Source organism: Falco peregrinus, chromosome 5, assembly GCF_023634155.1.
Source record: "Falco peregrinus isolate bFalPer1 chromosome 5, bFalPer1.pri, whole genome shotgun sequence".
Taxonomy (NCBI): Eukaryota; Metazoa; Chordata; class Aves; order Falconiformes; family Falconidae; genus Falco; species Falco peregrinus.
In genome coordinates this window covers 52,683,131-52,702,310 of record NC_073725.1, presented here as the reverse complement: position 1 = coordinate 52,702,310, position 19,180 = coordinate 52,683,131, and the positions used below count along the sequence as shown (strand labels likewise).

The 19,180-nt window shown below is 43.1% G+C and overlaps 1 protein-coding gene across 1 annotated transcript in view; it reads right to left on the bottom strand.

The window, feature by feature from the left end:
* ADARB2 (adenosine deaminase RNA specific B2 (inactive)) overlaps positions 1-19,180 on the bottom strand; it is a 320,228-nt gene that overhangs the window by 17,948 nt on the left and 283,100 nt on the right. Inside the window, exon 7 of the mRNA XM_013296422.3 lies at positions 5,335-5,503. Coding sequence (XP_013151876.2) covers positions 5,335-5,503 — 169 coding nt within the window. The remainder of the gene's footprint in view (positions 1-5,334; positions 5,504-19,180) is intronic.

Here is a 19,180-nt window from a genome sequence, read left to right as displayed (position 1 = left end):
AGGAGGCTGGCATCTCTCAAAAATAAATGCATCAGCTAAATATTCAGTGTGCGTGAACATGCTGTGACCTGTCCATAGCACAAGGTCTCTAGTCGCCTTGCTAAGTTCTGCCAAGGAAGAGGGTCTTGGGAAAGAGCAAAGCACTGCAAAACTCTGTGTCTAATGAGACGCCCAGATAAGAACTAATTTTTAAAATAAACCCTTGTGCTCCAGCACTATTGCCCTTCCCTGCCTAACCACGGGCAACGGTGATCATTAAACCTTTCTGTGCAGCTGTTCGGGGGAGAACGCCCTGCTAATTTGGATTGGCTGATGCTGGGAGAAATAATTTCTCCAGCTTCTCTGCATAGAAGAAGATGGGACCCAGGTGCTGGTGACAAGATGTGTAAACTCGATGAGCTCAGAGCATAGAACGGGAAACTTTATGCAGAAGGGAGGTGTGTGTTAACAAATCAGGGGCATGGTGGCCTAGGGGATGGGTCACGGTGGAAGGAAACTGGCCTGAAGCTCAGACTGTTCCCATGAGTCACAGAACAAAGCATATGGAAGGGAAGGTGGTTTCTGTACTCCCTGGCAGACTCCAAATTTCCCCTAGGAGTCTATCCAGAGGGGTGATGGACTTGAGTAAGAGAAATGCATAGGTCTTTTGTATTTCGTTCCGTCTTTCATGCTTCTTCTGCTGGAGGAATAAGAAGTAGAGATATTTGGAAATTCTTATTTTATATATGTATGCATTTGATTGTGTGAACTATCGCCTGAAAATCTGGCATACGTGTACACGCTTTGTGTGCTGCGGGAAGCCAGCAGTGCGAGAGGAGAGGCTGGGTGCTGGGCTGGCTTTGTGCAGCTGGAGACCCTGTCACTGAAGGGGACATGGAGAGCTGTTGTCCCTGTGGCCCCAGGGCACCAAGGGTGGGTGGGTGGGGGTTTGTGAATCCCATCCCTGCGGCTGATAGGAACCTGAGCACCTCTCAGTCCTCACTGGTCTGAACACTTTTAAGGGTCTGAGACAGAATTTGGTGCTGAACCTTCCTAATGTTTGTTTATTGCATTTATATGCTCAAAGAAGACCTGAACTCTAGAGATATCCTTGGTTTTCACCTAAATATGTGTGTGTGTGAGTGCACATGCATGCTTGTGTGTACATATTTCAGTTTTCCTTCAAACCTTTCTTTGCTCCTGAACAACAGCTGTAGAGACTTCCACCAGCAGCAGCATTAACATTGCACCAACCTTGCAATAAGCAAAGGTATGAGCTGCTCCTGTGTCCAGCCTTAGTGTGAGGGAGGGAGATGAAAAGAGGTTTAATTTGGCCCATTGTATGAAGGGGTTTGCTGCCTCAAAAAGCCTAAATTCTCTTAGGGCTGTGGTGTCTCGACATAAAGGTCATAATATAGGTTACGATTAGCATCAAGAAAATGTTAAATGACACAAATCTATCCCCAAACAGCTGATCATTTTCAAAATTATTTTGCTTGTGATATTGCTGCTTTTTCAGAAGTGTATACAGTGTACATTACAGAGGAAAATGGAGGCTGAAATCTTGGGTGTTAGTGTAGTTAATGAAATACGGGTCTGAAGAACAAGGTTTAATCCTAAAATCTATGGCACTGAGAGGCTGAAGTCATTTCAGCTGCACTGTGAGGCTCACAGAAGTTGTGAGTGTCAAAGCTAACACTCTCTTAGGGTGGGTTATTTGGGGATTCACAGAGCCCAAACTTTAAATTTGCACATATAAATGCATAGGTTTTTAAAGCCAGAAGGAACCACCAAGATCTAGTCTGACCTTCTTCATAATGCAGTTGCAGAATTTCACCTCATAATTCCCTGCCTGAGCCAAATAACACGAGTATTCATGCCAGAAGTGTTTGTGCTTTAATTCAGTGAGGGAGTAGGTATATGATACCAGGCTGTTTATCCTGCAATCTCAACAAAGCCACAGAGCCCAAATAATGCATACCAAGCATCAAATTCTCTTGAAATCGTGGTCATAGTAATAAAAATTGCTAAATGCCTTTGAATAACAAAAAAACCTGATTAAACCATTCTCTGCTTATGGCTATCCTGTGAGCAAGAAAGAACATAAATCGTTAGATACATGATTTATAGAATATTAATCACTTTTCTGAGTAACTCTCTCTGTTCATGGGTCTTTGATATTCTGATAGAAATGTCCTTTGCAAATAATGCAAAATGATGTATAGTTTAGCAGCTACTGGCTAGGTGCTCAAGAGGAAACATTCTCTAATAGCCCAGTGCTCCTAAGGGGTTTTTTACAAGCAATAAAATCCAAAATATACAAGCCAATTTTTTGTCAAATCTTGCTTATACAAACATGAATTTCAGCTTTGGAGATCTTTTTTCTCATTGCAAGTCCGGTCCAGATGATGTGCAACCAGATTCCTGCCGCCAGTAGACATTTGAAAAGTCAGCTGTCTGCACGGTAGAGCAAATATTTGGAGCCCAAAGTGCAGCACAGGAACCACCTACTGATCTCTTCAGTGGGGGCAGGAGCAGGGAAAGGGCCCTCACACAGCAGCCTCCTTGTCCGCTGAACAATTTTCCTGCCTGTACTTTCTATGGCCAGAGGCAAAGAAGGCAGAAACCAGCCCTACATGTGCTGAAACAAAGGTCAGGTGAAGAGACCTTTGATTTCTTCCCGTTAGTGAGAATAATAAGGATAAAAATTGATTTTAGATCATATTTAATGTGGTAAACTGAAATTTGGCATAAAGTTTATGGAAGATGCCATAACCAAACCTCTTATCGTGACCCTTTGCCGAGCGTTACATAAAATTTATAGCACCTAAAAATCTCCAGCAATGTTGTTACTGGTGGCCAGTCCTGAGGGTACTGCCTACTTTCTGCCATGCAAGAGATAGTTTTTTAACGCTTCCTGCATTACCAGTGCTTTGTTTTGACTGGCACAGTGATCCCCAAACCAGAACTTGTGAACCAAACTGAAGTTATGCCATGAATGTATGTAATTAGGAGCCCAGTGGAAATAAAATTGCAGAACCGTCTCTCACAATATAACTGTCGGAAAGAGAGGAAGGGAAAAGCATGACCTCCAAGTGCAGCCAGGATTGCAAACATCTATAGATAGCCTTGGGCACTCTCTAGAAGCTTTCACACCCTTCCCTGTAGTACATGCCATGGTGATGCCCCCAGTACCCTCTGGACTTCATTTGCCTTTCTCAGTTTCCCTTAGTGAAAAGCTTTTGCTTTTTTTTTTTTTTTTTTTTTTTTTTCTCCTTTATATTCAACTTAATTCTTTCTACTTTATTAACTTTGAATTTTTCTCCCCATAATCTCTGTTTGGGTCCCTCTTGTTTGGTTTCCAGCAATTCTAGTTACTGGACCTGGCCGTATCAGACCCACAAATAATCTCTTCTATGATAATTTCCCATCTCATCCTTCCTCTTTATTAGGAATGACCATTTCCCCTTCCTTACAACCTTCATCGATTTCGGAATCTCCATGCTTTCGTCATCTTTTTTCTTCAACAGTTGTTCTACCCATTTTCCCTGCACCAGAGCTCTTAACCTGACCAGGGAGTCCGCAGTTCTTGGAAGTGTCCAAACTTCTAAGGCACTTGTAGTGCCACAGCACTGCTACCACCATTCCTACAGAAGTTGCTTTTCCCACCCCTTTTCTCAGCCTCTTTTTTAACTGTTTCTTCCTGGTGAGAGTAAACATTTGCTGTTCAAAGCAGGGAATAATGATTGTCGGTGGGTTTTTTGTCTAGGAAAATCCCACGCCCATTTGAATTGTGCAAATAAACAATAAATATTGCAGTAATTCATACAATGTTGCAATAATAATATCAAAGATGAGAGCTGAAAGATATTTTTTTTTAGCTTGGAAAAACATTGTGGTAGATTCTTTGTTTCTTCACTGACTTTAATGCTGTTTAGATATGTGGCCACAAGGAATGGCTTCTGTGAAAGTGCTTAGCAGACGTGCTTGGAGAAAACCCAGCTTCTGAGACTGTGCATTACAGGCAACATCCCCATCAATAGAAAAATATAATACTGTTTGCAAAGCTGATGTTTAATTCACTGGCTAATGTCATTGAAAACCACAGAGTGTGTAGTATTTCCATTCTCAAATTTGTTTAATTTTTTGAGTCCAGCTAAGTCTGAATATGGAAAACCCAACTGCATCTAAAAGCAGTGCAGGACATCCACTGAAAACAGTTTGGGTTTTCTGTTATCTCTTTATGAATAAATGAAAACATTATAGCAGAAGTTGCTCTTTATCCTTTGTGCAAACACACCGGTTGTGATGGTTACACTTAGCAGAGGGTGGATTTTGTGAGCCTGTTAGTATTTCCATTTGCTGGTTCAGTCATACATTTTCCTGCCAAAATGGCAGGCTTTGCTAGGCCTACAGGCTAATTTAACTTCAGTAGGTCATCCGGTTAAAGCTAAGAGCAGAATTTATGCATTTGCATTAAATAAAAGCTTTATACTTTTTTTTAAAGATTGTGTTTATATTGGCCTTTAATAATTGGGCCAGATTCTTGGCCGAGGTAATAATTTAACTGAATTCTTAGGCATGATATTTCAGCAGATAATTTGATGACAACATTATCATTTTTATAGCTATAATGTAATGTATGTTACACGTAGAGCTGTATCTATAGCTAATGCACATAATGTATCTATAATAAGCATAAGTATAATGTAAGTATGCATCTGAATGCACACACTGTTTTCAGTTTGGGATAGCCATCATTTGCAATTAGTTAACACCCTAGACTGAGAATGGTGAATGTGTTTATGTGCCACCACAGAATAATCACAAAATATTTATTATACAGCAATTATTCTACATAAATATATGTTGTATTTACGGGACAGAGCAGAAAGCCACAGAAGGGGCTGTGACACGAGAGTTCTACAATGACATTCAAAGTGGTTGGAATACTCCTAGCAGCTTTTAGGGCATTTTGTCCAGCAGGGTGTAGACGAACTAAGTTTATCTGTGTGATGGTTGGTTTGCAAGTTTTTGGGGTAAATGATCCAATGAAAGCAGAGTGGATGTATTTTATCTGCACACTGAAATTCTATTGGCAAAAATGCTGCAAAGACAGTTTATATTTTTGTCACATTGTAAAAAGCAACTAACAACCCATGGAGAATTTGGGAAAATGTCCTATTTACGTTCCATCCTATTTATACGGCCTGTTTTTGCATACAAAGGAGGTCTTTGTTTCTGCAGGGTTTGTCAGCACCTGCTAGTTATTCCCCACCAGCATCCATAGCCCTCTGTGGCACCACATTTCGCTTCCACATGCAAAGAGTTTTGCGACGTATGTACATCAGGTACCTGGCGATTTTGTCTGTACAGGACATGGTGATGAGCTGCTCTCCCAGCAACACGCCGTCCCACGTCTGAGCTGTGTTATGACACCGGACAGGTATGGTTCCTTCTCCAGACTCAATCTTTGTGCGGAGGTGTCCACGGTATTTTCTCACTATGTGCTTGCTGCTGTTCACTGGGCAAAATAAACACAAGAATGGCAACAATTAAATTTTTTTTTAGAAAGAACCTGAGGGGCTGTGTTGATGCCATAACTTGCATTTGCAGAACCACCTCTAGAGGTCCTTTAAATTGGATGCAAAATGAGATGAAATTATAGCCCAAGAAAGCAGCACAGTGGAGAAAAGTATGCGCTCCCTAGCATGGCTGCCTTTTCACGTCAATCAAAACTTTCACATAGTGCACACTGAGCTCACATTCCCATTCTCTTATATATTTTAAAAGAACAGAGGTGCTCTGTTGTTTAAAGAAACTGTACAGTTTCTTATTTTTAGCCCATGCTTATAGGATTGAGCTGTGTCAGGGGAATATCTGAAAAACCTTGGTTCAACAAGTGTCATCAAAGACTCATCTGCGTGGCACAGTCCAGTACCATGCTCTACTGTGATACTCAGTGGCATTTTCTGAATAATTTCAGAACTGAGGTTTTGGTTTGTTATCACAAAGATTCACTGAAAATTCTCAAACCCTGAAGTTTTATATCTGGATCAAAACCAAATCAAAACTTGCTAGCTATTAATTACTTGCTTAAATTCCCTCTATAGTCTCCATGAAGTCAGGTATCCTCCTGCCTTGTGTCATACTGATATCTTTTATGTAATTGCCATCCGTCTCTTCAGTGATATTGTATATTTGAGTGCGAGGCAGCAGCTGCCTTTGGGGTGGCCCAGGGCAAGCAGCTAACACACTTCTGCACTGCAATGAACTTAACTGAGTCCTGCAGATAAGCAGTAAGTGCAGAAGATAATGTCATTTCTAAAGTACTTCACCTTCATGTTTATGAAAAGAGAAAAACTGAAGTTCATTATCGAAATCACTCATACCCTCTTTATACTGCTGCTGTACTTTGGTATTTTGGTTGTAAAAGCACAGCAAGGAACAGCAAGGAAATCCTTTGGGACTGCTTACTGTCTTCCCCTCCAAGTTTCACCGGAGGCCACCTTCTCTGTGAAGCAGACCTTTCCTAGTCTCTCTCTAGCCCAAAGGAAAATAATGAGAGTACAGGATAGCCTCTGCTTTCAAGGAAAAGGAGTGCTGCTTCTACAGACATGAGACTTTTGCCCATATTTCCATCTGTCCTGTGTATTTTTCCAAGACGTGCCCCTCAGCCAGACCAGAAGGTTTCTGCTTGTGAAGGTGATGCTCCTCAGCCCTCGGCAGGCTGTGGGGCTGCCTGCATTCCTGGCACTGAGTGACGCCGGGGTGTCACAGGTTGTGGGGCTGATGGAACCTCTGGCCACCAGCAGCTGGCTGTGCGCACAGTCCCCAGCCACCCGCTCTTTCCCTCTGTCACTTTTTTACCATCTTTGCTTTGTACGACCGTTGTCTGTGCTGCAAGCTCTGGTGGAAGCAATTGATTGACTTTGGCTGCTGCCAATGGATGGTTTACAAAAAGGGAATGGAAAAATAAATCGCTTCAGCCCATTGGGATTAGCACCGGCAGCGAACACATGTAGAACAGCAGAGTGAGCTGTGACCTGCCAGCAGACGGGCGGCTGAGCCCCCACTGATTGTTGCCTCTTCGCTTCCTTCGCGCTTTTTTAAAATTTCAGATGGGGATGTGTGTGCCAGCAATGGACTGGACCAGATACCAGTTGGATTGGTTGGCCATGGTGAAAACTGATTCCCACCCAAACCCAGGCTCCATCACAGCCTAAATGTTTGCAAATACTCTAAGGCTTGTTTGTGTTGCTACAGGATCTGAGCAGGGAAGAGTGGTCATTGCACTGCCATCCCCATCAGCAGCCGTGCCCTGGTGGGGTATGTGGGGGTCCTTGTGCCAGTGGTCACAGAGCACCTCACAAACTGAGACACTGCAGTAACCACCAGACGTATTGTGGCTTCTCAAGCTTCAGTTCTGAGGAAAACTGGTAAGAGGCAACGGACAAATAAAAATTTCAATAAGCAAAAATGCCAAAGACTCAGAAATGTCTCAGATCCCTCTCCCCTGTAATTACTGGGCTATGCCAACACTGTTGGGAAGCCATTTTCACGGCCATGTGTGCTGATCCTTTGTATATCCCTCTTGTCTGGGATGCCTCCTGCAGTATCACTCAGAGGATGCTCTCTGGATGGGATTAGCTATCTGGGAACTGGTCCATATTTTTCTTGGGACTCTGTAGGGAAACTAATTTTTAAAAAACTTCAAGCAGTGGTGAGCAGCATTTTTTATTATTAAACTACAGAGTCATGGGAAAGGTACCATGAAATTTGGACAACAAAAGGAGAAAGTGATCACTTCTGCTTAGTAAACACACCTAGCTGAGCAGCAGCGAGAACCTTATAGCAAAACCATTTTGTCTTAGTCTGCACACACTGAGAACTGATGGCACAGCAGAGCTAGACCTCTGCCAGGGAAGCAGTGAAGAGTGACTCAAGACACTATTGCTGTTTTGGCTGGTAGAAAGTTTGACTTTAAGCAAATCAGTTCTCTGTTCCTAAGGTTTCCCACAGGTATAATGAAGATAATGTTGCTTCCTTCCTCTGCTAATTCATTTAAAGGTAACTGCTCAAAAACAGTTTATGAAAAGCAGATGCTATCCTTTCAATAAAGATCTACCACAGGAGTCCACCTGCAGGAAACCCCCCATGAGAAAATGAATTTTTAGTGTTTCTTTCTCCATCTTTTTTTTTTTTTCTTAGAGAAGTATTTTGTTTTGCTACACCTTTCCCCATTTCCCATCTCTTTCTACATTCCTCTTGCTTTCTCAGTTCCCATTCTGACTGTCCCCTACAGGTGTATTGGTCTTCTAGTTTGCTCTCTTTTTCAGACACTTCACCAGGTTGATATGCCTATATTTTTCATAAGGCACATGTAACTGCTAAAGAATTTTAGTGACTGCATGACAAGATGTGCAGCCCATCATTTATATGACTTTGATTTCACTACATAAATATTACCTAGCAAGGGGCAAAGTATCCCACAATATGCTGACAGAGATAAGGAGCCAGTTCAGGGAAAGAAAAAGCAGCAGCCCTGCAAAGAACTGTTGAGCACTAAGGGAATTTAATGCATAGGCCAACAATTTGCAGGGAGAGGGGTCTGAAACATTTCTGTGAGTTTGAGGGGGTCCGCTTATTTGATTTCTTGTCTATTTGATCTTAATTTCCCTCAGGACCGAAGGAAGTACAAAGGCCAAAGTACTCCGCGTCTGGTTGTTATTACAGCATCTCAGCCCTGGCCTGCAAGTACAAGAAACCGAATAATAAAGTTTTTAAAAGCATTTAGGAAGTGTGTGCAAGTGCAGAGATCATCTCAGTTTCCAAATGCTCATAGTAACTCAGGCCACGTGTCAAACTTTGCTCCCCATAATGTGCGTTCTACCCAGGGTGCAGCCAAGCAGACAGCATTAGCTGATAGGATTCAGGCAGCTGTGGCCAGTGTATGCTCACCCTGGGATACACTTCCACAGCACTGATAAGGGGTTTTAGCTGCTCAACTGCTATTAAATTCAACGGATAGGGTGTGACTAAAGCCCTGCGCTGTACTGCCTGTCTCAGGCTGCTCACATTGCTGGGACAGCCGGCACACATGCTCCAGAAGATGATCTATAGCATTTATAGAAAATACTAATAACCCAAAGCTCTGAATACTTTCAGATTGCCAATGACTAAATAAATCCGGATCCGCAATTGAAAGGCACTTAGTTCTTTTTTAGTGTGTCTTTAAGTAGTGCAGGATGATATAAATATTGAATAAAGGAAAAAATGAGGCTCCGTGTGTTTTGCACTGAAGCTGCAGACAGACTCTGGCACATAAGCTGCTTGCCGGCAGTAAAAAATGCAGTCCACTTGCTGGCACAGCTTGCTACGGATCGTTTTAAAGCAGACTCAGAAAAATACTTATGTATGCAACTTAGAGCCCCAAACTACAGCCTACTGCTGTTCTGCTGTTCAGTATGATCAAAGCATCAGTGACTATAAGCATTTCTGATCTTTGCTGTGCTGGTTCTCCAACTGCTTAATCTCAACTAATTGCAGGGGAGAAGGCGTCTGAGGATGCCACTTCAACCAGAACAAAATGTCAATTCAAACTGGAATTGGAAAGGACAAATTTAAAAATCATTTGGAGTAGATTTATGATGTGTGCTACACTCAGATGTGGAAATTACTCCTGAGAGTTCCTAAGATAAAAAGGTGCTGGATTATTAATTATTGGATTAGAAATTTACACAGGTGCCTTGTATTTAAAATCAGTGAAACCCACTGATTTTAAGGCTCACCCCTTATTTTCACATTTTCTGCAGGACTAGTTCTGGCTCAAATGTTAATGAAAAAAGCCACTCCATATTTATTATTTAGTTGAAGAGTGAAGAGGAAATGGATGGTGATTAAACAGAATCACACGAGTAAGGCTCTGTCTGAAATTTTGCATGACTGCCTCAGAGGTTCATTTTCTATTTCCCTGCTTCAGTGGAGGCAGTTCTCTCCTCAGGAAGGTAGAAATAAACCAGCCTATCTTGCATTTTCTTCAGTGCCGGACCCTCCATTCCTCAGTATGGTTTATAAAGCTTCCTTAGAGCTGTTTGAAACAAAGGGGTGGAAAGAGAAGTGTTAACATCCAACTGCCTTTGTATTTCAATGGTTATTAGAGGTGCGCTTTCCTTAAGCAGATGCTGAATAAATGTACAACATTACTATTTCTGGAACTGTTGAAGAGAGCGTCGTGGCATGCTGAATGCTTTGGATATGTCTCCTTTGTTGGGTAGGTTGGTTGGTCAGACAAATCTCTGCTGTGCTGTGCTCTAGGGACCAGCAGAGAGGGAGGCTAAAATGCAGTGGGGCAGCTCTTGAAAATGAGAAACTTTAGGGATCTTCTGAAAGGAGTCTGGATTTAGGAAAAAAGAATGCATCGCCTCACAACTTGCAACACTGAACTGCAGCTTCTGAGGGTAGGATCCATCACAAGGAGGGTAGACAGGTAAAATCAGTGGTTTTGTGTGAGGGTCTACAGAGCTGTCTCTACGGTGAGCGCTGGGATGCATCCTTCCCAGGAGGGAACGCAATCACCTGGCTTGCATGGGTTGAAAGTACATTGAGATGAAACCTTTAAAGTTGAGACTTGGCTTTTGAACACAGGCCAGGAGGCCTATTGCATCTGATGCAGCCCTGGGGGAGATCTACTCACCCCCAGAGCCATGTGGCCACTTACCACCTCGTGGCAGAGTTCAGTTCAGGTCTGGGCTGTGGACCTTATCATTAAGCCCTATATACAGGTGTAAATACTGAATATAATACTTTACCTGAGAATGTTACAAAACCTGGGACGTCTGTAATTTATGGAACTGAAATTAACATTTGAAATTGAACTTCTTTACCTTGTCCCTCCTCCCTGTGTCTTTCCTGCCTGAAAACCTGGCTTTGGACAGCAGTCGGGTATACCATGACCTGATCAAAGGCGTTACCTTCTGCATGTTATTCTTTCTCCTCATCGTTAATCTTCAAATAACATGTTTCAGTCTTTCTACTTCTTCCATGGTTTTTCATCTGCCAATTGTTTCAAGTGATGTATGGACAAGGTGTGAAAGCAAAGGCAATTTGCCTGTTCATGGGTTGTCAATATGTGGCATTTAATCCAGAAGAAGTATCAGTATGAGAAAAACTTGAAGTCCAATTCCAAAAGAACAGAAAAGAAATGACTGCATTGTTTGTCCTTTTTTGTCCTTATTTTGTTTGTCCTTATGTTGTCCATAATTACGTAAGAATTTCTGGTTTGAGCTGTGGTGTTAGAGACAGTAACTGTAGGAATGGTGAAAGAACAGTATTCCATCATATTAAAGTTCATCACTGTTTTAATAAAAACTATTCATTTTGATCCATCAAAATGGCTCCATATGTAATCACGAGGGGCCAAATTTGATCTGTTTAGGTGACATAGCACCCTTAAAAAACACTTTTTATTATTTTTGTAGAATAATATGAAATGTGTTGAAAGCTCATCCTAGGGAGAGTTGCTAGAATACCCTTACAAAACTAACTGCTAGAGCAAAGAATGGCACTATAACATGTGAAACCCATTTTGCCACTGGATTAACTTCTAAGTAAGCTCTGATCTCTCAGCAAGCCCTTGGGATGGAAAAAAATATATATATCTGAGAAACAGATTAAAATATGTACCCTACAAACCGTTTTTCTGTAATGTCTGTCTTTGAGGAATACCTAGCATCAAAATGTGAGTAGTTAAGATTATCTTTTAAAAATTTATTGCCAACAAAGTCATTCACTGTTTCCTCTGAGAGTTATAAATAACTCTTCCAGGCCAGGAAGAATGAGCAGCACTGGGTCAGGCGTGGTGGAGATTCTGTCATGCCACCTACAAACCCAGGCTGCAGACTCCAGCCTGCTCTGGAGTACAAATCCATTAGTATGTGGAAGTCAAAAGCACAGCATTTACCTGTGGAATTAAGATTCTGTGCATGTGGCAATCAAGGAAAGTACAACTCCAACACCTCAAGATTATTATTTTTAATTACTAATTTCTCCTCTCAGCTAAAATCAGATGTGCAACATTGTTGCTTTGGAAGTGCAGCTGCTCCTGCACAGCAAAGTCTGGAAACCGGGCAAAGGGCTGTGCCGGCGCTGTGAATCCCGTGGTGCAGAGAACTTCTGCTCTGCAGCCTTCGTGAGCCTTGTCACGAGTCACAGAGGCACATTAGCTGGTCTCCAGCAATGATCAGCTCATCTTTGACAGTGTGGGGAGCTGCTGGTCGTGCCCACCGAGCAAAGCCAGGGCAGTGGCTGGAGGCTGTGTGGGGAGGGCAAGATGTTCCAGCAGCTGGAGGCCAGGGGAGACAAGTTGTTCACCTATATCCCAACCTATGCATCATTGTATCTTATTCCTGTTATTTTTAAATGAAAAATACTTTCTGTTAAAGCTGAGTTTTATCTTTTAAATACGTTTTGTGTGGAAAAATTGTCAACACCACTGGAATTGCCCATTTGGTGACAATTCTCTCCCCTGCCATGTTTTAATCAAAAAGTTTACACAAACATAAAGGGAATGTGTTATTCATCATAACCTTTTCTTTTATCAACAAAACACGGTGTTATTCATATGGCTTTGGGATTTTTGGTTTTGTTTGGAAATTGAAGTCTTCAAGAGTGATTTAAGAAATATGTTGTGAAGGAAGTCAGCAAAATGTGAAAACAAAAAATGAACCCCGTGAGACAGAAGCAATAGTAATCTGTCAATAATATTGACAAATACTCAGCTCCTCTGTGGCTGGTGTGAGTCTAGAGAGGCTGTTGTTCCTGCTGTATCACCAGACACACTCTAGTTCAACTTCAGCTTCTGGAGCTGTAGATAGAAATTACTGAGTAAAGTCCTATGATCTCTGGCTTGAGAAATTCAATGTAGATCATCAGAAAATGGTCCCTGTTGGCCTTAAAAATCTATGGATTGTAGTTAATAACTTATTCTGATTAATGTTATAATAGCGCTTAGAATATATAGTGCTTTCCATTTTAATATCCTACCCTGAACATTAATCATCCTTCTTCAAAGCTGTGACTGCTGGATACCTTTCATTGCCATTTTATGGGTATGGAAATAGAAATGACCAGAGTGAGATGAGTTGCTCAGTGCCAGCTAGAGAAGCTAGCTAGCAGAGTCACGGTCAGGAAGATTTTTTTTGCTCTTACACAGCTATCTTCAGATTTCTCTCTTCACAACACTCAAAGAAGCTCCCCAGGTGTCTAAAAAGTCCCACAGAGATCTGAACTGGACCTGGAGTTGCCTGACAAGCTTGACAAAACTCAGGTCATGAGCTTTACCTGTGACTCCCACTCAGTGGAAGGGTAAATTAGACCAAATCAGATCTGAGTGGGTGTAGTTTTTGCCCACAGAGATTTGTTCCAATTATGGTTTTATATTTTCCACCCAAAATACAAGCCATAATTAGGCATGTATCTCTAACAGGTTATAGGATGTTGGGGGTGGAACTGGGGAAGGCATGTCCAGGAGCATGTGGTTCCTTTGTCCCTGCTGCAGAGGACCTTGGAGAACCTTGGACATCATTCCTTGGGCTGAACAAATTTGTGAACAAACAGCTTTTCTTGCTGAAATTTTCTACTACTGTTCTGAAACCTTCTCAGACATGGCCTTTTGCTGATTAATGTAGCCTTTTTATCACATCTGAACATTGTGTCCAAATGCAGTGTTTTACAAAGCAGCAAAACCCATAACAAAGCAGAATCAATAAATACAGTGCAATGCCCTTTGGCGATTCAAGCATTCTGTTAAAATTAGGATCTGATTATAGCTGTGGAAACCTGTTTTCCTGAATCCTAACAAACACATTTTGCTTTACATGAAAGCTTTTCAAAGCTGTGGCCAATACTGGCTTTGAACAATCCATAGTTTCCAGCATATTCTTTCTCTTTTCCCAGATAGGCACACACTGTGCTGACACATTGTTCTGAAAAAATCTTATTTGCTACTTTGAAACTCCCCCCGAAACAACAAAACACAAATAAGCAAAACCAGCCAAGAATATCACCAGGAGAGGGAACTGGGACATTTTCAATGCATTGTCAAAGCCAAAGAGTTTTCTCGTGATGTATCAGTTCTGACGAAGTTTTCTAACAGAGACTGAAGAAAGGGAGCTGTCTAGCTCAGCTGATAGTGAATTCACTGAAGCCCTGATCCAGGACTCGCGAGATAAAGGTTCAAGTTTTCCTTTGAGTCTAAGTGGCCTTGAATGAAAAAGCTTACCCTGAACTAGGCATGGAAGGAAATGAAAGATGATTTTTTCTACCCCTTGTTACTGTGCTGCTGACCATGAGACATGAAAAATATCGGATGTGATCCCAATTTCACACAAATATTTTATTTTAAACATTTGCCTGACAGGTTTTGATTTCTTTCTAGCCAGTCAGTACTTTGAGACCTGAAAGTTGTCAATGAAGTGAAGGGGTTATTTGCTAGTCAGCTCTAGGAAAACACTAAAAACTTAACTACCCAGCCTGCTGGAGATTAATAAAGAAATATGAAGCAATAGCAAACTTCCACAGGTTGATTAATTGGCACTGAAAGCTTTACAACTTCTAGTGTAGCAAAACAAGAGACTCTTTCAGAGAAGCATTCTGGGGGTCTAGCATGATAACACCAACAATAAAACCATGAATGCTTTCGCAACTCTTCTAAGTCAGGAGATTGCTGGTTTCTCTGCCAGGTTTAGGAGCTAGACCTGACCCTAGGGATTGGCAAAAGGCTTAGCATGGCAGGCTGTGTAGGGCGTTGGACCTCTCCTTTGGACTACAAAAAGCGATGGGATTTCCAGGGGCCAGAACGCACGGACCACATACTTGCAGACCCACTGGCACTGCTGCTCTGAGTGCTGCACTGGGTGGGTCCATCTGAGCATAGGGATGCAACAGCTACTGCTTCTGCAGCTTCTCCCTCAGGTGCCGTTGGAAGGGCTGCAAGCTTCACAGCAAAGGGCTTGGGCCAGTCCCCATCTCTATATGTTCTGGTCCCTCTGACATGACTCTTTCCTCCCTCCTCCATTCTCTCCCTCCCCTGCAGCCCTGGATGAGCAAAGAGTGAGTAGGAGATGCTGGGGGCAGAAAAGCTTCTTGCAGCACTAGAGTTGGCTCAAGCCAGTGTCTGCAGGTCCTGTGTGGGTGCTGTGCATTAGAAGAAGGAGAGGGGCTCCATTCATCCCAAAGCTTTCTGGACTCCCCTCACAGGCTTTATGTTGTTTTTCACCCACTTCCTCTTCAAAGTTGAGCATCACAGACCTCCTCCTGCCTGAACTTTCTTATCCTCACTGTGACCCTCCTGTCCCAGGGTCCCACTGATCCCTCTCAGCCACGCTTCCTTCTCCTGAAATCCCTTTGCTCACCTTCTCCAGAAGAAAAAGGCTCCCCCACCGTCCCAGCATGGACTTATATTGGATGTTGGGAAGAATCTTTGAACTGACTACACGCAGCACCACCTCCACCCCCAGAAAGCCCTGACCTAAATCAGACCAGTGCTCAGACCTGCAGTGCTTGGGGGAACGGAGGACCAATACACCTGGGCTGGGCTCTGCCGTCATCTTTGCCCATCTCAGCCAGCAGCACGCTTCACCTCTGCTCTCAGCCATGGGTGATGTATGTAAGTGATGGAGAGACTTAACCAGAGGTGACAGTCCTGTGACTGTGCTTTCCCTACCGAGTTAACTTGAGTGAAAGCAGCCACACTCTGAAACAGCATTTCAGCAGCCTGGGAGGACTGGGTTAGAAAACAGGGCAATTACATCTAAAACTGATAACTGCACACAGTCCTGAGCAGGGTTGTAAGCTCCGTGACAGACCAGCTTCTAGTTAACTGCAGAAAGTCTTTGCATTTCCTCTGTATTTACTGTGGTAAATCAAGCAGGAAAGGGCCCTTGCTCCAACAGGACTTGATCTCAAAGGAGGCTTACAAAGGGTGCTGTGCTCATGCCATGAACTCAGACTTTGGCTCCACCCCAGTCTAGCCTTAATGAAGTGAAATGACAATTTCTCCTCACCTTCTTTAGTAACCAGTTCCCTAGTCCCTGAAGTAACCCAACAGCCTCATGCTGTGTCTGCAATTCCTGCAGCATCCTTTACGTGACAAAGCAATCTGGGCTGACCACAGTAATTCATCCAGTGCTAGGATTATTTCTCCTGAGGCAGTGTTCAGCACTACAGCCTACAGTGTTTCGTGCATTTTTTTTCTTTCGTGTTACTTTTGGGCATGGCTTTCTATGATAATTTTGTTCTGAGATCCCCCAAGGTATTGTTCTGCTCAGTCATATGAAAAATAGGAAAATAACACACCTTTATGCCAGTTCCACAGACAGGCCATTCATCAGCATAAAATCAACTTTACAACCCAGGAGGAAGCTGCTCCATGCATTGAATAGCTACGAGTTTCCAATATGGTTTTCCAAGCTGCAGCAGGCCAGCAGCCGTGACAGGGCAATATGATACCAGGGAGCACTTGTACAATGGAAACAAATAACAGTGTCCAAGCCCAGGGGATGACCTATGATTACCCTCAGTTTTTGTAACAGGGGCAGTATATCAATTCGTTAGCACCTACGTTTTCTTGTAGTTACAAATATCGAATTCCTTTTTAGATTACTGAGTTATTTAGATGATTCTTCTTGAAATGCTTTCCCCCTTACCATCTACTCACAAGAACAGAATTTGTCCATTTAAAAACCCCATGGGATTGGCAGAAGGAAGGCAGAGAGCTCTTCTCCTTGCATGTCCAATAGTGTTCACCAAAGCCAATGCTTTTGGGAGTGATTCTAGCCCAGCTGCTGCCATAAGCATCTTCATTGTATTTCCATCCTGATACATGCCTGCAGGACACTGAATGAGGAGTTCCGAGGTTGGAAGTCTCTGGACAGTCACGGGAGATCATTTCTGTCCGTATCTTGGAGATGGATAGGCTCCTTAGATGGCCTCTGTCTGAGTTGGGCTCTCTCCTGCAAGTCCGCTCAGGGTATGTCTTTCAGGGACTCTGATCTGGGGATTGTATGCTGATACCATCTGGGTCAGCCCCATCTGAACAGAGTGCTGAGTCTCTGGTGTGAGCAGGGCAACCCTTCAAGACAGACCCAGATTTGGCAGTTATCAGAGAGCATTTTATCTGGGAATGGGATGTAAAATCCAGCAGCCAGAGCCACAGGCAAGGAAAGCACAGTTTTGCACACCAAAACCACACTTGAAGTAGAAAGTGCAAACTTGGTTTTCTGGGTAATCTTCAGTTCCCCAGTTTCTTCGAAAACTGGATTGCACATCCCATCCCGTCACCTACCAAGGCAATGATCCAGCTCACGTGGTTACAAGTGGATCCTGTTTAGATGAGAGTTCTGTCAAATGTGTGTGCATGAGAGCTTCAGCACAGCTGTAGGTTAATAGACAAGCAGGAGGAAGACCCCATGTGGAGCAGATGCAATGGTGTGTTTCAGACCTAAAGGGAATGTGGGATAAAACAGGAGCTGGGCTATCAAGAAGTCAATGGTACAAGGCAATACAGCATGTTAGCAAGAGATAGAAAAGCAGCCCAGGGGAGAAGAATGGAGACAAGCCCTGGGGCAGATTCTGTTCGTCTCTTTGGCAGTCTGTGTAGTGAAAAAGAGAGAGTGTATCTCTAGAAGAAAGATGGACAATGAGGTAAAATCCTGCCAGGGAAGGAGGAGTGGGGAAGTGGAGGATTTATTAGCTCCATATTTTAAGCAATTCATTTTGCTTTTCAAGAGACTCTTAAAAAAAAAAAGCCAATGAGTCAAGAAGCCCTAAATTAGCTAGGAAGGCACTTCAGCTAGGAAGGCACTTCAGCAGATCAAGGACTTGATTATTTTGTGGTTGGCCCTAGATTCAGGGGAAGGTCTAAAATATGTGACAAATACCACAGGGGTAGCAGCTGCCCCCATGGCTCCACCTCATGAGCTGGAGTGTGTGTGCTGCAATGGGAAAGTATCAGCCCCCTCAAAACCTTCAGGAATCCCAGGTTAATGCGCCCTAAGAAGTTGGGGCATACCTTACTCTGGTGTACACAAAGGGAGAAGGAATCAGAAAAGGAGGTGTTGTCCCAGGCTCCCTGACCTACAGTGCTGATTTGAAACAGGGGCAGAAGCTGAGTATATGAAGGAGCAATTAGAGTCATGAGGACACTGGGAACATGCCGCCTCTTCACTCTATAGCTGTGCGACAGCTTTGTGGGTGACCTTGGAAAATGATGGGAAGAGTCTTGGGAAGGAGTCTGGCCAGAGAGAATGACCCAGGAGAAACCCATAAAAACTCTCACAACTATCTGAAACCCCTCTGGCATTTCCCAGCATCCTGTTGCTGCAACGCCAGGGACCCTGGCTGGTCTCCTCTCCTGCTGTCACCTGCTCCTGCACCTCTCCCCTCACCCTTCTCCCGTACTCTCTTGGATTGTACCTGCCTCTCCCAAAGCTTCATTTTCACTTGAACTTCTCCATAAGCTCTTCCAGCCTCCTGACATATAGGCACCAAAAAAGAGTTAAAACCCCCTCCATGCTCAGAGCAGCCCCGGTCCAGCTAGATTTTGCCTCTCTTAGAGCTGCCCAAGGATGTATCAACAAACAATTTCTGATCCAAGAAAGGCATCATTGCAAATCAAAGTGAGATTTTATCCTTTTGTCCCTAATCTCTTATTACTCTGCATGAACCTGGCATGGGTGCAGGCTCCCTGGACCTGTCCTTTGCATTGCAGCTGTTCATACGAACCGCAGTAAGGTCAGACTTTTACACATGCTGCTAACTTGGTACCCTGCTCTATCCAGTAAGAAATAAACTGGGTTTCAAGTGCCTGCTAGCTTATCTCCTCCCTTACCAGAACAAAGCTCATAAGAAGGAAATGTGAGGCCTCCCTGAGGGTACTGGGAAGACATGGTGGATAATAGGAAATTTTTGGAAAGAGATTTGAGAAGTGGATTTTACTCATTCCCTATATTGATAAAGGCTTATCATACTCCTTCGCAAAACCAGAAACCACATGGCGAGACACAGTTTTTAAATGTTAATGCATCTTTAGAGAATAATCAGTAATGTTTGATGGCTTGCGCTAGCTCTAGGAGAGGCTTCTTTGTTGTTTAAGAAATGAAACAGCATTCATCTGGAGTTTCTTGTCATTACTGGATGAAAG